The sequence below is a fragment of the Eschrichtius robustus genome, chromosome 15 (genome assembly GCF_028021215.1).
Source record: "Eschrichtius robustus isolate mEscRob2 chromosome 15, mEscRob2.pri, whole genome shotgun sequence".
Lineage (NCBI taxonomy): Eukaryota > Metazoa > Chordata > Mammalia > Artiodactyla > Eschrichtiidae > Eschrichtius > Eschrichtius robustus.
Genome location: NC_090838.1, coordinates 84,010,122 through 84,028,134, shown reverse-complemented (window position 1 = coordinate 84,028,134; position 18,013 = coordinate 84,010,122). Strand labels below are relative to the sequence as shown.

At 35.0% G+C, this 18,013-nt stretch overlaps 1 protein-coding gene and 1 pseudogene across 2 annotated transcripts in view; one reads left to right on the top strand and one right to left on the bottom strand.

The window, feature by feature from the left end:
* ZC3H6 (zinc finger CCCH-type containing 6) overlaps positions 1–18,013 on the top strand; it is a 53,346-nt gene that overhangs the window by 27,207 nt on the left and 8,126 nt on the right. For both annotated transcript variants that reach the window (XM_068564630.1, XM_068564629.1), the window contains exons 4-8: positions 5,258–5,534; positions 7,996–8,129; positions 13,136–13,252; positions 13,870–13,983; positions 16,705–16,812. In XM_068564630.1, the coding sequence (XP_068420731.1) occupies positions 5,258–5,534; positions 7,996–8,129; positions 13,136–13,252; positions 13,870–13,983; positions 16,705–16,812 (750 nt within the window). The remainder of the gene's footprint in view (positions 1–5,257; positions 5,535–7,995; positions 8,130–13,135; positions 13,253–13,869; positions 13,984–16,704; positions 16,813–18,013) is intronic.
* On the bottom strand, positions 15,968–16,343 carry LOC137777638 (large ribosomal subunit protein eL8 pseudogene; annotated as a pseudogene).

The window sequence follows — 18,013 nt, the reverse complement described above, 5'->3', positions numbered from 1 at the left end:
ATAAGAGAAATAATAGTGATATTTGTCTTTCTCTATCTGCCTTATTTCACTTAGCATAATGCCCTCTAAGTCCATCCTTATTGTCACAAATGGCAAGATTTCATTCTTTTTTATGGCTGAGTAATATTCCATTGTATATATACTGCATATACTGCATATATATATATATATATATATATATATATACTGCATCTTCTTTATCTGTTCATCTATTAATGGACACTTAGGTTGCTTACATATCTTGTCTATTATAAACAATGCAGCAGTGAACATAGGGGTACATATATCTTTTCGAATTAGTGTTTTTATTTTCTCTGGGAAAATACCCCAAAGTGGAATTGCTGGATATTTGGTAGTTCTATTTTTAATATTTTGAGAAACCTCCGTACTATTTTCCACAGTGGCTGCACCAATTTACATTCCCACCAACAGCGTACAAGTGTTCCCTTTTCTCCACATTTTCACCAACACTTGTTATTTCTTGTCTTTTTGATGATAGCCATTCTGCCAGGTGTGAGGTGATAGATATATCCTTGTGGGTTTTTTTTTTTTTTTAATTAATTAATTAATTACTTTTGGTTGCATTGGGTCTTTGTTGCTGTGCGCCGGCTTTCTCTAGTTGCAGGGAGCGGGGGCTACTCTTCGTTGCGGTGCACGGTGGCTTCTCTTGTTGTGGAGCACAGGCTCTAGGCACACGGGCTTCAGTAGTTGTGGCTTGCGGACTCTACAGCGCAGGCTCAGTAGTTGTGGCGCACGGGCTTAGTTGCTCTGCGGCACGTGGGATCTTCCTGGTCCAGGGCTCGAACCCGTGTCCCCTGCATTGGCAGGCGGGTTCTTAACCACTGCACCACCAGGGGAGTCCTATCCTTGTGGTTTTGATTTGCATTTCCCTGATGATTAGTGATGTTGAGCATCTTTTCATGTGTCTGTTGGCCATTTGTATGTCTTTGGAAAAATTCACTATTTTCACCATTTTAAAATAAACAGTTCAGTGACATTAAGTTTATTTACGATGTTGTGCAACCATCACTTCTGTCCATTTCCAGAACTTTTTCATCTTCCTAAACAGAAGCCATGTACCTATCAAGCAATAATACCTAATTTCCCCCTCCCTCCACTCCTGGTAACCACTATTCTACTTTCCATCTCTATGAATTTGCCTGCTCTAGGTAATTCATATAGGTGGAATCATGCCGTATTTGTCCTTTTGTGTCTGGCTTATTTCACTTACCATAAGTTTTTCAAGGTTCATCTGTGTCGTAGTACGTATCAGAATTTCCTTCGTTTTCAGAGCTGGATAATATTCAATTATATGTATATACCACATTTTGTCGATAGATACTTGGATTGCTTCCACCTTTTGCGTATTGTGAATAATGGCTGCTATGAACGTGGGTGTATAGGTATCTCTTTGAGACTCTGCTCTCAGTTCTTTGGAGTATAGACCTAGCAGTGGAATTGCTTGATGATATGTTATTTCTACATTTAACTTTCTGAGGAACTACCAACTGTTTCCCACAAAGGCTGCACCATTTTACATTTCCACCAACAATGCATGAGATTTTTCTGATTTCTCCACATCCTTGTCAAGCTTGTTATTTTCTGTTTTTGTTTGTTTGTTTTGTTTTGGATAACAGCCTTCCTAATTGGTGTGAAATGATATCTCACTGTGGTTTTGAGTTACTGCTTTTTAAAGAGAAAAATTAAACTTTCAATTTCATTCTTTGCTTTCTGATATTTAAAAAAATATTTTATAAGACATATGCTACAAATTTTAAATCTTTGAAAATAAAGAGTATCTCATGTATTTGTTTGCTAGGGCTGCCATAACAACATACCACAGACTGGTGGCTTAAACAACAGAAATTTATTTTCTCACAGTCTGGAGGCTAGATCTGAGTCCAAGATCGAGGTGCTGGCAGGTTTGGTTTCCTCTGAGGGCCACAAGGGAAGGATCTGTTTAGGCCTTTCTCCTTGGCTTGTAGATGGTCACCTTCTTGCTGCTTTGTCCTCACATGGTCATTCCTCTGTGCACGTGGACTCTTGGTGTCTCTGTGTGTCCAAATTTTCCTCTTATAAGGGCAGCAGTCAAACTGGATCAGGGCCCACCCTAACATCCTCATTTCAACTTAATCACCTCTTTAAAGGCCCTTTCTCTAAACACTGTCATATTTTGAGGTACTGGGGGTTAGGGCTTCAGTATATGAATTTTGTGCCACCTACATCTTCAAGTGCAAACATTATTTGATGTGTTTTAAACGGAAAAAAATTTAAAACAACATGATATACTTTATGTCTTCCTTAAATATGGTACACTGTATGAGCAGAATCTTCAGTCTGAATATTATTTTGTGCTAGAAAAATCCTGATGCTTTCAGGAGCACTGAGGAGTATTCGGGTCAGTGTGCATGTATCTGAAAAACCCCAGACTTTCTGAGTTCTGGTGGGTGGGGGTCGCTAAGGCTTCCGCTTTTTCCAGACTCTGGACTCCTTTTGTTCCCAAAGATTGAAAGGATAGTCAAAAGTGCTGTTGAACCTTTCAGATGATTTTTCATGCTGGGCTGATGCTTTCAGAGCAAAAACAGCTCCAAATACTGCTCACTTCTGGGGATTTTCATCTACTCCATGGGTAACGGTCCAGTAACCCTTCACTAATTTGTTAGCTCTCTGATGTCTACAGTGGTCTGAAAAAAATATCTTGTCTATCTTTGCTGCATTTTTTTAGGAGGAGGACTGATCTGAATTAAATTACCTAGTCTGCCATTAGAAGAGAAAGTTCAGGATCATTTCCTTCACATATGCTTTAGGGTTGACTCACTGAGGTTAGAAAGTATATCCTAAAAATCTCACTTAATTAGATAACAAGCATCTACTGTATGACACGTCTACAGTTATAGGCGACAATAGAATATAGTATTAGCATCTAGCTATTAAATCAGAGGACTTAATATATCTCCTTTTTCCTCATCCTTGTTCAGGGTCTCCTGTTCTCTTATTTCATGCTTAGAGTGACAGCCTGTGTAACAGAAACCAAATCTGCCCCCACAGACATTCTAGCAGGTAGATAGCCTAATAATCAATAAGCAGAGTGATTGGAGAAACTATGTCCTTCAGTAAAATTTATAGTCTTTTTCATTTCTTTTATCTTTAGGAGGGCTTTTAAAAATACTTGCTAGATCCTTGATGGTGAGTACATTTTGTTCATTCCAAATGGTGAACATGTGAAGCACGAGGAGATATTCTCCTAGAGAACTGGGGCTGCTCTGTAACCCCTCATTCATTTAGCGCTTCCTGGAGAGCTTGCACCGCATGGGTGGTGCCCTGATGCAAACACTAAGCACTGCAGCAAGCCACATTAGAGTCTGTCACTGCAGAAGAAGCCCTGAGGTTTGCATAATTAGAGGGCTATTAGGATTATTTGCAGTTGGGAAAACGAGGGATGAATTGAAAGTTTAGGGATAATTCTGCTTGAAAAAGTAGGAATTATGGAGATTATTTTTGTAAAGGCTGTGAAAAATCAGAGAATTGGATTAAGACTTAAAGCTTTTGTGAAAGGCATCTAATCTCTAGAGAAAAAGTCATACTCGCCCATTAACAGAGTAATCCTTGCTCATTAGGCGTTGAAATATATCATTGAAGAATTAATGTAATCACATTTTTTATAAAAGGAAATGTAAGTACCATTCAACTAATTAATTAATCTTCAACTTAATCAAAGCAATTATTTTTTGTTTTATTTTCATAGTGGCTTTTTTTAAAATGTAAGAAACTGCCTTTTGGTTATAGTTATAAATCCCCTTCTGAATTTCTGAAGTGCTAGACTGAGAACAGTTTATAAACTTTAAAAATGTTGCTTAAAAAAATTTGGAAATCTAATATAATGTCTTTAAAATTTAAAATTGATGAGCTAATTGATTTTCTTGATTGCTTTAGTTATATACTTTTTCTCTATTTTTATCTCTATAATTGCTGAAAAGGACTTAGTATTTCTCTGAATTTTACTTTTTATTTTTTTTGAATTTTTGAATTTTATTTTATTGTTATTTTTTATACAGCAGGTTCTCATTAGTTATCTATTTTATACATATTAGTGTATATATGTCAATCCCAATCTCCCAGTTCATCCCACCACCACCACCACCACCACCACCCCGCCCCGCTTTCCCCCCATGGTGTCCATACCTTTGTTCTCTACATCTGTGTCTCTATTTCTGCCCTGCAAACCGGTTCATCTGTACCATTTTTCTAGGTTCCACATATATGAGTTAATATACGATATTTGTTTTTCTCTTTCTGACTTACTTCACTCTGTTTGTTCTCTGCATTTTATTAAAAACACAGTCTCATATTAGTATCCTGCCAAGGCAGTATTTTTATATCACATTTAAAATGTACTAAACTGAAAATGAGTCATGGTCTGACTTTTTCTAGATCCTCAAGCTGTAATTATGTGCAATTTTTTCTTGCTTTCTTATAAAAAAATTGACAATAGATATGATAGAAGTAATAAAAATATTTCAGTGAATAGAGATATACTTGAATTACTGTCATTAAATGAACTTCTAGGACTACAATGTATTTTTTGTTTTTACGTGCTTTAGTAAAAAGCATTAAAATTAATAATGTATAAGTGCAATAAATAGTTTCTAATGAGCAATTTATTCATTAGATGTTTTTTACAATTAGGGAAATCTCTTTTTTCTATTAGACCTCAAATATAAATATTTTCTTTTTACAAATTTGACTTTACGTATAGTTTTTTAATTAAATATAATGTGCTTAAACGTGTCATTTGGGAATTTTTGAATCTTAGGAGACTCTATATATTTTCTACCCTTGCTCCAAGCTGTTTTACTATTATTTTTTTTCTGTTTTCAAAAAGACCTCTTCAGTTTTTTTGGAGATAGAATTCCTGTATGACAGTATGGATTTTAAAGTACTGTTATGTGTATAAATATTGAGGCATGGAGCATGAGAAACATAAGACATGGACATGGAAAACAGAAGGTGAACAAGACACACTCTCCAGCAATGTTCTATGAACATTATAATGTTTAATAACATCAGAGTAGCAGTTAGCTTTTTGAACTTAGTTTTAAATAGTGCCATAGATAAGTTCTAACCAAGAGGCAGAACTAATAACTGTCTTTTCCCCTTCTTTCTCCCAACTTTCTGGGGGAAAAAAGATGTCCTGTGTTACTATCAATTCCTATATATAACTGAAAAATCTTGATAATGGTTGTGCGTTTTCACTTAGCATGGACATATATCAGGAAGCTACATGGCATCAAAGAAGAGTCAACATAACAGAAAATTTAAAAGTAAAGAATATGATGAGTACAGTACCTACAGTGATGAGAACTTTGGTAACTACAGTGATGAGAACTTTGGTAACTACAGTCAGGAAACAGAGGAAGATTTTGCCAGTCAGCTGAAACAATACAGGCAAGCTAAAGAAACCTCAAATACTGCTTTAGGATTATCATTTTCTAAAGAACCAGGGAAAAAACAAAGATTGAAAGGAATTCAGCAAGGTAAGTTTGAAATTGTCTGTGTTTTAATATGAGAACCTTCTTAAAACAGGTAAATATGAAGTAAAATCTTAAATTTCTTTGTCCTTTCTCATGATCAGCTTATTCCTGTGCTTCCTGAATTCGTTTTTATTTATTTTGTAGACCTTGAGGACAAAAATCTACAAATATTTCAATCTGCATGATATCTTAAAATTTGAATTTAAAAGATTTCTTAATACTTTTAAAGTGCATAAAAATGTAAAACAACTTTCCTGTTATGTTTTTCCCCTCCCTTCTATATGGTATCAGTATACTGAAAGAAATAACCTACCTTTTTCAGCTGTCTCTGTTACTCTGTATTACTTTATGTTTTAGACCTGTAAGGACAGAATCCTGGGAAGCTATTCTTTTATTAGGCTTTAAAATGTAGTGATCATCTTTGCTATGTAAATGTACTCAGGACTATAGACATTCTTCAGGATCAGAAATAAGAACATAATCTAAAGAAATTTCTGGAGTGATGACCTATTCATCTGCTATATTGAGGTACATCGTCCCTGGAGAGACCAGTACAAGATTGCCATAGAAATTATGGGTCACATCAGGGTCAAATCAGCCTTAAGAACTGTCCAGTCAATATGTCTGCTTCAAGAAAAGTGGAGCGAGATGAGGCTGAGGTGAAGTAGTGAGCACCCAAGCCCTATGTAACTATCATTTAATTATCATTGAAAAAAGGAATCAGTTACGAGTAAATTTGGTTATTTTTATGGCTTTATTTTTTCTTGATTTCCAAGCAAAATTCCTTTGAAAAATGTGGATCTAGGCTTTGTTGAACTAAAGAGACAGGAATTTGTCTATGCATATGCTATTGTAATTAGTAAGTTTGTTCCTGGAGTCCAGACATAGTGGTGTCAGGGATCATTCCACTTGGGGAATAAGGGGAATGTAGAGGCCTTGTTCATCCTTTCCCACCTGGGGTTCTTCCTTTCAAACTCTTTCTGTTTGTTCTGTTAAAGAATTGAGTATTGCATTTTATTTTGACTTTCATTTTTTCCCGCAGAATTATGAAAATAATATATGCTCAAATGTAGAAAACTTTTTCTATGTGTAGAAAAGATAACCCAGCAAAGATCAAAGATAAAACAAAAGCAGTTTGAATCCCTACTCCCAGAGACAATTACTATTAATATTTTTGGTATACTTTTTTTTTGTTTTTGGCTGTGCCCCGGCTTGTGGGATCTTAGTTCCCCAACCAAGGATCAAACCCAGGCCCCCTGCAGTAGAAGCACAGAGTCCTAACCACTGGACTGCCAGGGAATTCCCCGGTATACATTCGTCTAGAATTTTTTGACAATTACTTTTTAACAAAAAACTATACACTGTTATAACTTGGTTTTTTCCCTTAACTGTGAATTGTATCTCAGTCATTCTTATGTTAATGAGTAGATTTTAATGTCTACATTCTATTCAATTAAATAGATATGCCATAATTTGTCTAATAAAGTGTTAGGTTTGTTTGTTAGTAATTATTTGGGATTTAAGTTGCACCCATTTTTAAAAATTCTGTGATTAACCCTGCATATTTATACATATCTTGGCAAACATTTTTTTTTTGAGAGTAAATGCTAAAATGTAGAATTGAGTCAAAAGACATAGCTACATTTGAAGATTTTTGATCCATATACCAAGTTGATATCCAAAAAGGTGATGTAGCAATTTATAACACCCCTGCCAGTGTGTGCAAATGCCAGTTTCTCCAAATCCCTACCAACATTATTCTTTGAGATGAAAATAGTCATGTTATCTTTAAATTTTTAATTTCTTTGATTTCTTTAATGAAGTGAAACATTTTTCTATATATCTATTGGCTATTTTGTAGGTTTAATATCATTAGAAAACTTATTAGTTCAATATGACTCTGGTATAATGAGAAATCACTTTGTATTGTAACTTACTACCCTGATATATAATTTTAGTCATTTGAGTATCTCTTTAGAGACTTTTAAATATCAAGTTTTTCAAAAGTAAAAGACAAGTATAAATTTTGCTTGGAGATATATGTGATGTCTATTCAACATTATCAATAGAAACTCAATTTGCCACAAATTAATCACTAATACCTACAATGTCTTCCTTAGAGATGAATGTAATATTTAATTCTATTAAAAACAGAAAACCTTGTTAATTGCTTATTCTAAGGAAAATTGAGAATAAAACTAGATTTGACCTCTCCAGCCATGTACATATCCTTGTTTCTTGCCTTCCTTATGTTGTTAACATCCCTTAAGAAACAAAACAATAAGGAGCAGTACCCACGAAGTAAAATGTAAAGACTGAATTAATTTTTTTCACTGAATCTAAAGGGAAAAAAAGAATACACTGTACATTATAGACTATTTAAAATATGCTATTCCCTGTAAACTAGTAGATTGTCTAGTGTGCTGTTTTTTTAACTATCTGAAGTACATTTTAACTTTTTTAGGTATTGAACAGAGGGTTAAAAGTTTTAATGTTGCTCGTGGACGCGGCTTACCGAAGAAAATCAAACGCAAAGACCGTGGAGGAAGGGCCAATAAAGGGCCTAATGTGTTTTCAGGAACGGATGACTTTCAAGAGGTACTGAGAATTTATATATAATGAGGAGAGGAGCTTTTCCATTTTGTAACTTATTTGGCTGCAAAAGAAAGCATTGTGATTCTTTTTTAAATTTATTTATTTTATTTATTTACTTTTGGCTGCACTGGGTCTTCGTTGCTGCGCGCGGGCTTTCTCTAGTTGCAGTGAGCGGGGGCTACTCTTCGTTGCGGTGTGCGGGCTTCTCTCTGTGGTGGCTTCTCGTTGCGGAGCACGGGCTCTAGGTGCGCGGGCTCAGTAGTTGTGGCACATGGGCTCAGTAGTTGTGGTGCACGGGCTTAGTTGCTCCGCGGCATGTGGGATCTTCCCGGACCAGGGCTCGAACCCATGTCCCCTGCATTGGCAGGCGGATTCTTAACGACTGTGCCACCAGGGAAGCCCAGCATTGTGATTTTAATGCTACTTTCCTAGTAAATGAAAATTTTCCAGTTCAGATCAAATGAGTATAGATGAATTCCAGAAAAGAAGTATTGTTTTAATTAGTTTTGATAGTAGTACACAGATGAACGTTTTGGTGCCCTCGAAATAAAATCGGTAAGTTAGAAAGCACCTCAAAATAAAATTGATATGTCTGAAAGCAAACACTTTTGTTCTGTTAGTTCTCTGTTGTACTTTCCTTTCCTAGGAGTCATGGTCCCTAGATGCAAATAGCAATAAAATGCTAATAGCTCAATACGTAGCAGGACCAAGAAAGGAGATAGTGGTAAATTCACTTACTTATTACAGTTGAAATCATTAAAAGAGAAGAAAGGAGGTATAAATGGTTGGAAAGATGAATTTATGAACTATGTGTATAGTAGATATTGAATAAATATATGTTGAATTGAACTGAACTCTGAACAGTACATTTCAACCTTGTAGCGACTTTCTGGATTAGAGTGGTCCAATTCCTGTATTCTGCCACTGTTCCAGTAAGATTTGATTGACTTGTACAGAGCAAGGGTGGGTTATCAGTAGCTGCAACCTTGATTGATAGAAAAGGGATAGTAGGGGCTTCCCTGGTGGTGCAGTGGCTAAGAATCCGCTTGCCAATGCAGGGGACACGGGTTCGAGCCCTGGTCCGGGAAGATCCCACATGCCGCGGAGCAACTAAGCCCGTGCGCCACAACTGCTGAGCCCACGTGCCACAACAACTGAAGCCCACGTGCCACAACTATTGAAGCCCACGCGCCTAGAACCCGTGCTCTGCAACAAGAGAAGCCACCGCGATGAGAAGCCCATGCACTGCAACGGAGAGTAGCCCCCGCTCACCACAACTAGAGAAAGCCCGTGCACAGCAACGAAGCCCCAATGGGGCCAAAATTTTTTAAAAATTAAAAAAAAAAGGAAAGGGATAGTAGCATATTGTAATTGGAAAATGCTCAGTTTTCTCATTTCTGGGTTTAAAGATAATGGGCAAAGATTTCTTAATATGTACTCATTAATGTACTACTTAGGGAGTTGTTAACAGAAAAAAGAAGTTTGGGCCCAAATGAATTTGTGAAACCCAGCACATGCTACGCTACTCTTGGGGATTCTCAGTCAACATTAATGTATTACACACTCTGAGCAGGTTAGGCATAAAGAAGTCTGTTTTACTTTGTTCAACCCATCATTTTCAAAATTTACTTGACCATGAACTCTTTTTTTCCTACACACCTACTAACATTTACTCTTAACTCACCATTCCATGGAAACAAGCTTAGCATTTCTGGGTGACTATAACCTGCCTGTCCATCTTTGTAGACACGTGTAGATGTCTAGGATGTGCTGCTTTCACTAGACCAAATTAATATGAATGTTTTCTAAGTAAGCCTTCTCCTATATTCAGTACTTATACCCTATATGTGAAAAAAAATTAGCTTCCAAGAAAGTATGGTGTTGATCATGTTACTGCCTATCTCTGAGCTTCAGTTTGCTCAATCTGTAAAATTAGAGTACAGTATTAACTCTAATGGCCTCTTTAAGCACTAACATTTTAGATGTTTGCAGATCTGGGCTGCAACTAAAAGATTTATTTATCATGTAGTAGAAAATCAGAATAAATTCTTTCTTTTGCATTTATCAGATTTAGAATATTTTTCCTTTCTTTATCAAGATTAAAATATGTTATCAACACTATGTCAGTTTATTGGCTCTCATGAGAGATTTCTTCTTACAGTTCCAGAAACAAGCAGGAGCGTGTCAGAGTCCAAGGAAGCAGCTCATGTTCAGGAGTGCTTTGGCGGAGGCCCATCCAGGGTAGAGTGAACATACCTGGAGTGGCCAACATAGATCCATTTTTACCCTTGCCTTTTCAAGGAGTATTAAGATCCTCCAAAGGCCAGATAAATTTAGGAATACCTGCATGTCCACGCTAATTTTCTTGAAAACTCAAGTATAGTCACAGAACATGCAAACTTTTGATGGATTTTAAAGCCTTATTCATTCTTTTGGCCATAAAACTCCTAAAATTTTTTAGTCTTTATAGTAGCTATTAAATTTTTTTATAAATACATATTCTTTTCCCAGTAGATCCTTAATTTCCTCCTCCTTTTAGTATATCTAAAAAATCTTTTATGCTCTTGTTCCCTATACCAATATAATACATCCTCTAGAGTAAATAAATTTTAAAATCACCAAGTGGGTAGTTTGGTTTTTCCCTCGCTTTCTCTGTCTTTTCCTTCTCTCCCTCTTTCTTTCTTTCTTTCTTTCTTTTTCTGGCCACACCGCACAGCTTGCGGGATCCTAGTTCCCTGACCAGGGATCAAACCCATGCCCCACTGCGGTAGAAGCCCAGAGTCCTGACCCTGGACCACCAGGGAATTCCTTCTCCCTCTTTCTTGAATTGTGTTTTCTTTGAAACAGTGTGATATAGTGCAAAGAGTTCTATCTTGATTCTACTAACATGAAACGTAACCTTTGGCAAGTCACTAACTTCACTAATCTTCAGTTTTCATATTTGTCCAATGAGGGTGATGAACTAGATTACTTCTGTCGTTCTTCCAGCTCTTATAGTTCATAGAAGATCTTAAGGATAGAGGACAACACAACATTGTGAATCAACTATACTCCTATGTAAAATAAAAATTAAATTAAAAATTAAAAAAAGGGATAGAGGACATTGTGGTTCTTCTGTAGGCTCAAGCTTAAAAGATCAGATCTTCTAGGCACTTTATTTTATCCTGAAATTTTGTTTAAGTTGCTTTAGATGTTCTAGAATACCTTGATTATAGTCAGGTTTCCCATAGTTCTGGGTACTGCGATACTTACTACTCGTTTAAACAGAACTAAACTGGAAAAAAAACAGCCCCCCGCGGTCCTCCGTTAAGACAACGAGGTGTATCATTAGAAAGTAACATAGACAGAAAGGGTGAGTTATTAATGAAACATAGGTACAACTTGGTACATTTTTCAGCGTTTTTTTTAGGGGGAGGTTGGTTACCTAATATATTTACTTCTTAATTTCAGAGTTATATTCCTCAAGTTGGCTCATTGACTTTGCACAATGCACTCTCTTTGGCTGCCTATTTTATTACAGCCACAATTCCTTGTACAGAAGGCATATGTGAACTGGTCATTTATATCTACTTGTTGTAAGTGAGCCTAGAAATAGAAAATGTTTGTAAGTGAAATTTACATAGATTTAAGACATTTTAAATGATCCTATCAGAGTAGAGTATAAGCAGTTTCTTTGCGTTTTCCTTGGGCAATTTGGGTATATATATATATTTTTTTAAAAGAACCTCAAAGATTATCTATTTTCCTGGTATTCTTATACTTTTTTTCAGAATTCTTCTAGTAAAATATGTATTTCATCAGTTGGGAGTGCTGAGGATCAGATTTAAGTTTAGCCATCTATTTCCTTAAGTGTTTGCTGTGAGGCAGTTTCCTGTTTTCAGTAGATTGTGCTTTGTTCTCCATCTTCTAACAAATTGAGGGAAAAGGGAAAACTGATATCAAATCAGAAGAGCAAATGTCAATAGTTATTAAGCTCCTCGATGTTCAAGGCACTATGCATGCTAAGAGCCTGAAAAACAGTGGTGTTTTATAGCGCTCATGAGTGGAAGTCCTTAGCTTGGCTAAGCATCATACTCTCTTGCTACTCAACCCTCTTATACTTGTAGCAAAAGTTGAATAGGGGACTGAGGAGAAGAACTAAGAAAAATAAGTAGGGCTGTGAGATTTTCTACCACATACTAGTTTTTCTTAATTTTTTTAATTTAAAAGTTAAAGATAATACATCCTCCATTTTTTTCCTATAGAAAGTACAAAATAACCACACACGCAAGCAATCTATAAGTTTTTAGAGGTACATCTAGAGACATACACTGTTAAAGGTAGGGGTATATTCTTTTAGTCTTTTTCTTTGTCTTTATTATTATAAACTGGGGTCACATTTTCACTTGGTAAGGTATTGTGAACATTTTCTTATGTCCCCAAATTGTCTTTCCATCCCATGATTTTTTAATGACAGTATAATATTCTACCACCTAAATGTATCATAATGTGTTTGACTTGTCTCCTAGTTTTGGATGGGTACAGTATTTCTAGATTTTGTTTTGTTTGTTTGTTTTACTTGTAAATAATTCTGCAGTAGTTACTTTTGTGAATAAATCTTTGTGTGCCTTCCTGATAATTCCTTCAGAATAATCCTGAAAAGTACAAATTTTGTGTCAAACAATGTGAATATTTTACGTCTTCTATCAACAGTACATGAAAGTAAATATTTTATTGTACCTTTGCCAAAGTATTATTGTTAATTTTCAAGATTTTCGTAATTTTACTTTGAAAAACGTAGTTGTGTGTCCTCATTGAATTAGAAATAGGGTTCTTTGCAACTACTAGTATAGCAATAAGCACTTTTCTAGAAGCATATCTCTCTCCAAGTAAATGAATAGCATCAGAATGTCCAGTCTTCACTACTTTTAATAATCAATGTATACTGCTTTCTAGATTCATTTGACTATAAATTTTAATACCTTTTTACTACTTCATATGTTTTATTTAAATAATTTTTTTTCTTGCAGTATAGTAAACCAGGGAAAAAATGGAAGGTTATGACTCAGGAATTTATTAATCAGCACACAGTGGAACATAAAGGAAAACAAATCTGTAAATACTTTCTGGAAGGGAGATGTATCAAGGTAAATTTATAGGGATATCATAAATCATTTTAACTTCTGAAATAATCTTTAAAACTTAAAGTCATTTTAGGGGGTGGTTAGTTTTTTCATTTCTCATATAGTTGTAATAAAACTGGTTCTTCAAAATGTATCTTGCATTGCATACTGTATATCAGGACTCATTTAATTACATTCTGGGGCAGTAATATAACTTGAGATCTTATTTAACAAACACATGATGCTGACTGTATGGCAAGTACTGTTCGAAGTAGATTACTAATATTAAATGTTTTAATCTTTACAGTGACACAGTGAACTGTAGTTACTGTTATTATGCTTGTTTTTAACATGGCCAAACGAGGAGGTTAAATAAGTCCCCAGAGTAGCTCAGCTAGAAATGGTGAGTGCTGGTGGAGCCAGGCAGTATCCTCTGAGGTCATGCTGCCTGTGCTGGCTCTCTGCACACAGCCACATCCACTGTCTTGGGCAAGAATTCTAAGGACTGTTTGAATTATTATTAGCTCATTATTTAAAGACTGGAGATATGACCGTAGTTCTACCATGAAACACCACGGAGAAAATTCAATTCAGTGGTTTCTTTTTTTTTTCTCTTTCTTCTTTTCTTTTTTCGTGAACAGGGAGATCAATGTAAATTTGATCATGATGCAGAGTTGGAGAAGAGAAAAGAGATCTGCAAATTTTATTTACAAGGATATTGTACCAAAGGCGAGAACTGCATTTATATGCATAATATCCTTTATTAAAAACATGTTAACCAAAATATTGCAATTTTCAAGCATCACTGAGGCTTTAAAAATCATAAGTACAACCCGGAAAGCCTAGTTTGGTTTTAAATTTAAAATAGCACGTTATATAAACCAGGTCTAATCAGCCCTTGCACTTCAAAAGGGCAAACTGAGTTGTTTTCTTTAGGGAAATGAAATAACTTCCCTTTGGAAAAAAAATCTATGAAATAAATGTACTTTATATTTAATACACTCAGCTTATAAGTATTTCAAGAGACCGTGCTTCCTGAAGGAGTAGTTCGCAACATATTTATTCTGTGACTAAATGATTATTTACTTAGGTTCATAAGTAATAAATTGTCATTGTTGGAAACTATAAAATCAAAGTCTTCTCAAATCTTACCACCTAATGATAAGCACTATATATTCTTCCCTACTTCTCCCTTTGGAAATCTATACATTCCAGTTGTATTCCTACCTCTACCCCTATGGCATTTCACTATATATGGTCCTTTAAAAAAAAAAAAAAAAAAAAAAAAATATATATATATATATATATATATATATATATATATATACTGTCCTTCAGTAAGGACCTTATTTTTTTCCAAATGGTTAGCTCATTGTCCCCTCTTCACAGATTTAAAAGGTCACCTTAACCATATTCTAAATTTTCCTCTGTGCATAATTCTGCTTCTATACTACTATTACACATTGTGCTCTTTGACCATTCCCCTCTGTAATATTATATTTGATATTTACTAGGGCACATACTCCTTTTTTCTTTACCAAAATGTTATGATAAATTTGTCTTATTCAAGCAAAGAAAATTTTTTTTCAGATTTGACGTACTTCTTTAGAAACCAGATACCTTACTGAACTGTTTCTTAAAGCTTTCCATCTATTCTTACGTTTTTCTCCATAGTCATGCCATCTGTGGCATGACAGTTTCAACTGTATTGTCTATACTTCCAGAAAAATGTTAAATAATAGTGATTGTGGCAGCATAATATATGTTTCAAAGATAATGCCCTTTTGCTTTGGCTTATGGCTATAGTTTTAAGATTGATTTTTTAAAAACATCAAGTTAAGTATGTATATCCTTATTTTACTAAGAGTTTTTAATATCAAAAAAAGATCTTGAATTTTATCAGTTGCCTTTTGTATCTGCTAAGATGATCACATGATTTTTCTCTCTTGACCTTATCAATGTGATGATTACAGTAGTAAATTTCCTAAGACTACCCAGAAATTTCCAGAACATACACTACCTGAAAATGGTATATTTTTCACTATACTTCTAGATTTAATATTTTCTTTAGAAGTTTGTCTCCAAAATTTTAAGTAAGATTAGCCTGTAGTTTTCATTTTTGGGATATTTGACATATCAGACCCCTTTATTTTCTTCATAGATATGAGCTCTTGCTACAAAATTTATTTGTTCTATATTTTATTTTATTGAGTAAAGTAACAGAGTTTACATAATTAAATTACACTGTAATATTTGCTATAGCCATTATAAATATTTTTACTTTAAAAAATTGTTTTCTTGAAAAAGAATAGATATATATATGTATAACTGAATCACTGTGCTGTATACCTGAAGCTTACACAACATTGTAAATTAACTATACTTCGATTAAAAAAATGGTTATTGAGAAAAAAGAATATTAATGGAATTAGCTAATTATCCAAGCATAACATTTATACTTAACATTTCAGTATCATGGTACTCTCAACAAACTATTGAAACTTTAACATGACTCTTTTGATCAGTGGTGAAAGCATCTAGATTTTGCACAGAATTTTTGGCATAATTTATATTATGGTAATTTGGGAGATGATTTGTGAAATCTTGACCCAAAGCTCTTTCTAAGGAAGTCTGTGTTAATTACCTACATTACTAACTCTGCTATGATAGAAGATATAAACATCTATCACTGACAGAAAAAAATAACAGGTAATATAGTTTGTACAGTCAAGTTTTTTTTTTTTTTTTGAAGAGGAGGTTTTTTTTTTATTATTATTATTTTTATGTACAGAAAAATCAATAGTGTACACTTAGCCCAGTTTGGTGGCCAGTTCTTTGGCCTTTGCCTTTTCCAGCTTGGCGATGCGAGCCACTGATTTGGGACCCAGGACGTTGCCTCCCCAGTGACGGCGGATCTCATCATATTTGTCGTTGTAATTGGTCCTGATGGCTTCCACCAGCTTAGCCAGAGCACCTTTGTCTTCCGAGTTGACTTGTGTGAAGGCCACGGTGGTGCAGGTCTTCCTGTGGACCAGACGCCCCAGCCTGGCCTTGCCCTTGATGATGCAGTAGGGGGCCCCCATCTTACGGCACAGGGCAGGCAGGAAGACCACCAGCTGGAAGACAGCGTTAGCTCTGGAGAGTATTCTGAACAGAAGCAGTAACTTAGAAGCTAACGTGGCAGCGATTGCTCAGGGTTAAAATACAGTCAAGTTTTTTAAAATAAAAAGTTAAGCTCTTAAAAAACTGTTTTCTCGTTTTAATAGAGTAGAGGAGACTTAAAATTTTTTGAATGTTTTGCCATGTATTTAAAATATTTAATCTTAAAATTAAAAATTAAATAAATTGTGTGATTATAGAAAATTTAGTACAATATATAGTAATAAAGTCTTATTGACTCAGCAGTTATGTTTTTTGGTTTAAAAATATGAGAGTTTGATTTTACGTGGTCTGTTCCTTAATATTTTTATTTACATGAATTTCCATGCAAGTTCTATCATAGTGGAGCAAAATGTTACCAAGGAGACAACTGTAAATTTTCACATGATGATCTGACTAAAGAAACAAAGAAACTTTTGGACAAAGTGAGTAATATTTTTGCACCTTGATTACAGATTCATTTGACTGGAATCATGTTTTATAAGTCATAGTTTATAAAACTCTGCTGAGAGATCAAGGACTTGTTAGTTTATGTTTTATTCTATTAACGTAATGTGCTAGAAAAGCAGGAATATTGGACAAAGAATTAAGAATCTTTTGTTCTTAAAAGATTAAATTATGTGATGTATATGAAACACTTCATACCACTCCTAGTAAATAGTAAATGCTCAATAGTGGCAACTATTATAGTATCCTTTACTTATTAATGATAGTAAGTAATATAATTGCCTTAACCTTAAAAAAAACCAGAATCTTTTGTTCTTATCATTGTTCTGCCATTAAAAAACCTAATTTTTTCAACCAGCCCCTCATAAATTTTATTTCTCTCAGTTGAACTTCTGTTCAAATGCAGTTTATTTATTTTCCAGTTTTATTGAGATATAATTGGCATGCAGCACTGTATAAATTCAAGGTGTACAACATAATGATCTGACTTACATACATCTTGAAATGATGATCACAGGGAGTTGAGTGAACATCCATCATCTCCTATAGATACAAAATTAAAGAAGTAGAAAAGATTTTTTTCCTTGTGATGAAAACTCTTGGGATTTACTCTCTTAACGGCTTTTATATATAATATACAGCACTGTTAATTACATTTACCATGTTGTACTTTACATCCCTAGTACTTATTTATCTTATAGCTCGAAGTTTGTACCTTTTTAGTACCTTCATCCAGTTCTTCCTCCCACTACCTTGGTAACCACAAAATTTGATTTCTACAAAAGCTAATTTACTTTAAGAAATATCCCTTACCTCTTTGAACCTCATATTCTTTATTTTATTTTATTTATTTATTTATTTATTTATTTATTTATTTATTTATTTATTTATTTTTGGCTGTGTTGGGTCTTCGCCTCTGTGCGAGGGCTTTCTCTAGTTGTGGTAAGCGGGGGCCACTCTTCATCGCGGTGCGCAGGCCTCTCACTGTCGCGGCCTCTCCCGTTGCGGAGCACAGGCTCCAGACGCACAGGCTCAGTAAGTGTGGCTCACGGGCCCAGTTGCTCCGCGGCATGTGGGATCCTCCCGGTCCAGGGCTCGAACCCGTGTCCCCTGCATCGGCAGGCAGACTTTCAACCACTGCACCACCAGGGAAGCCCTGAACCTCATATTCTTTATAAA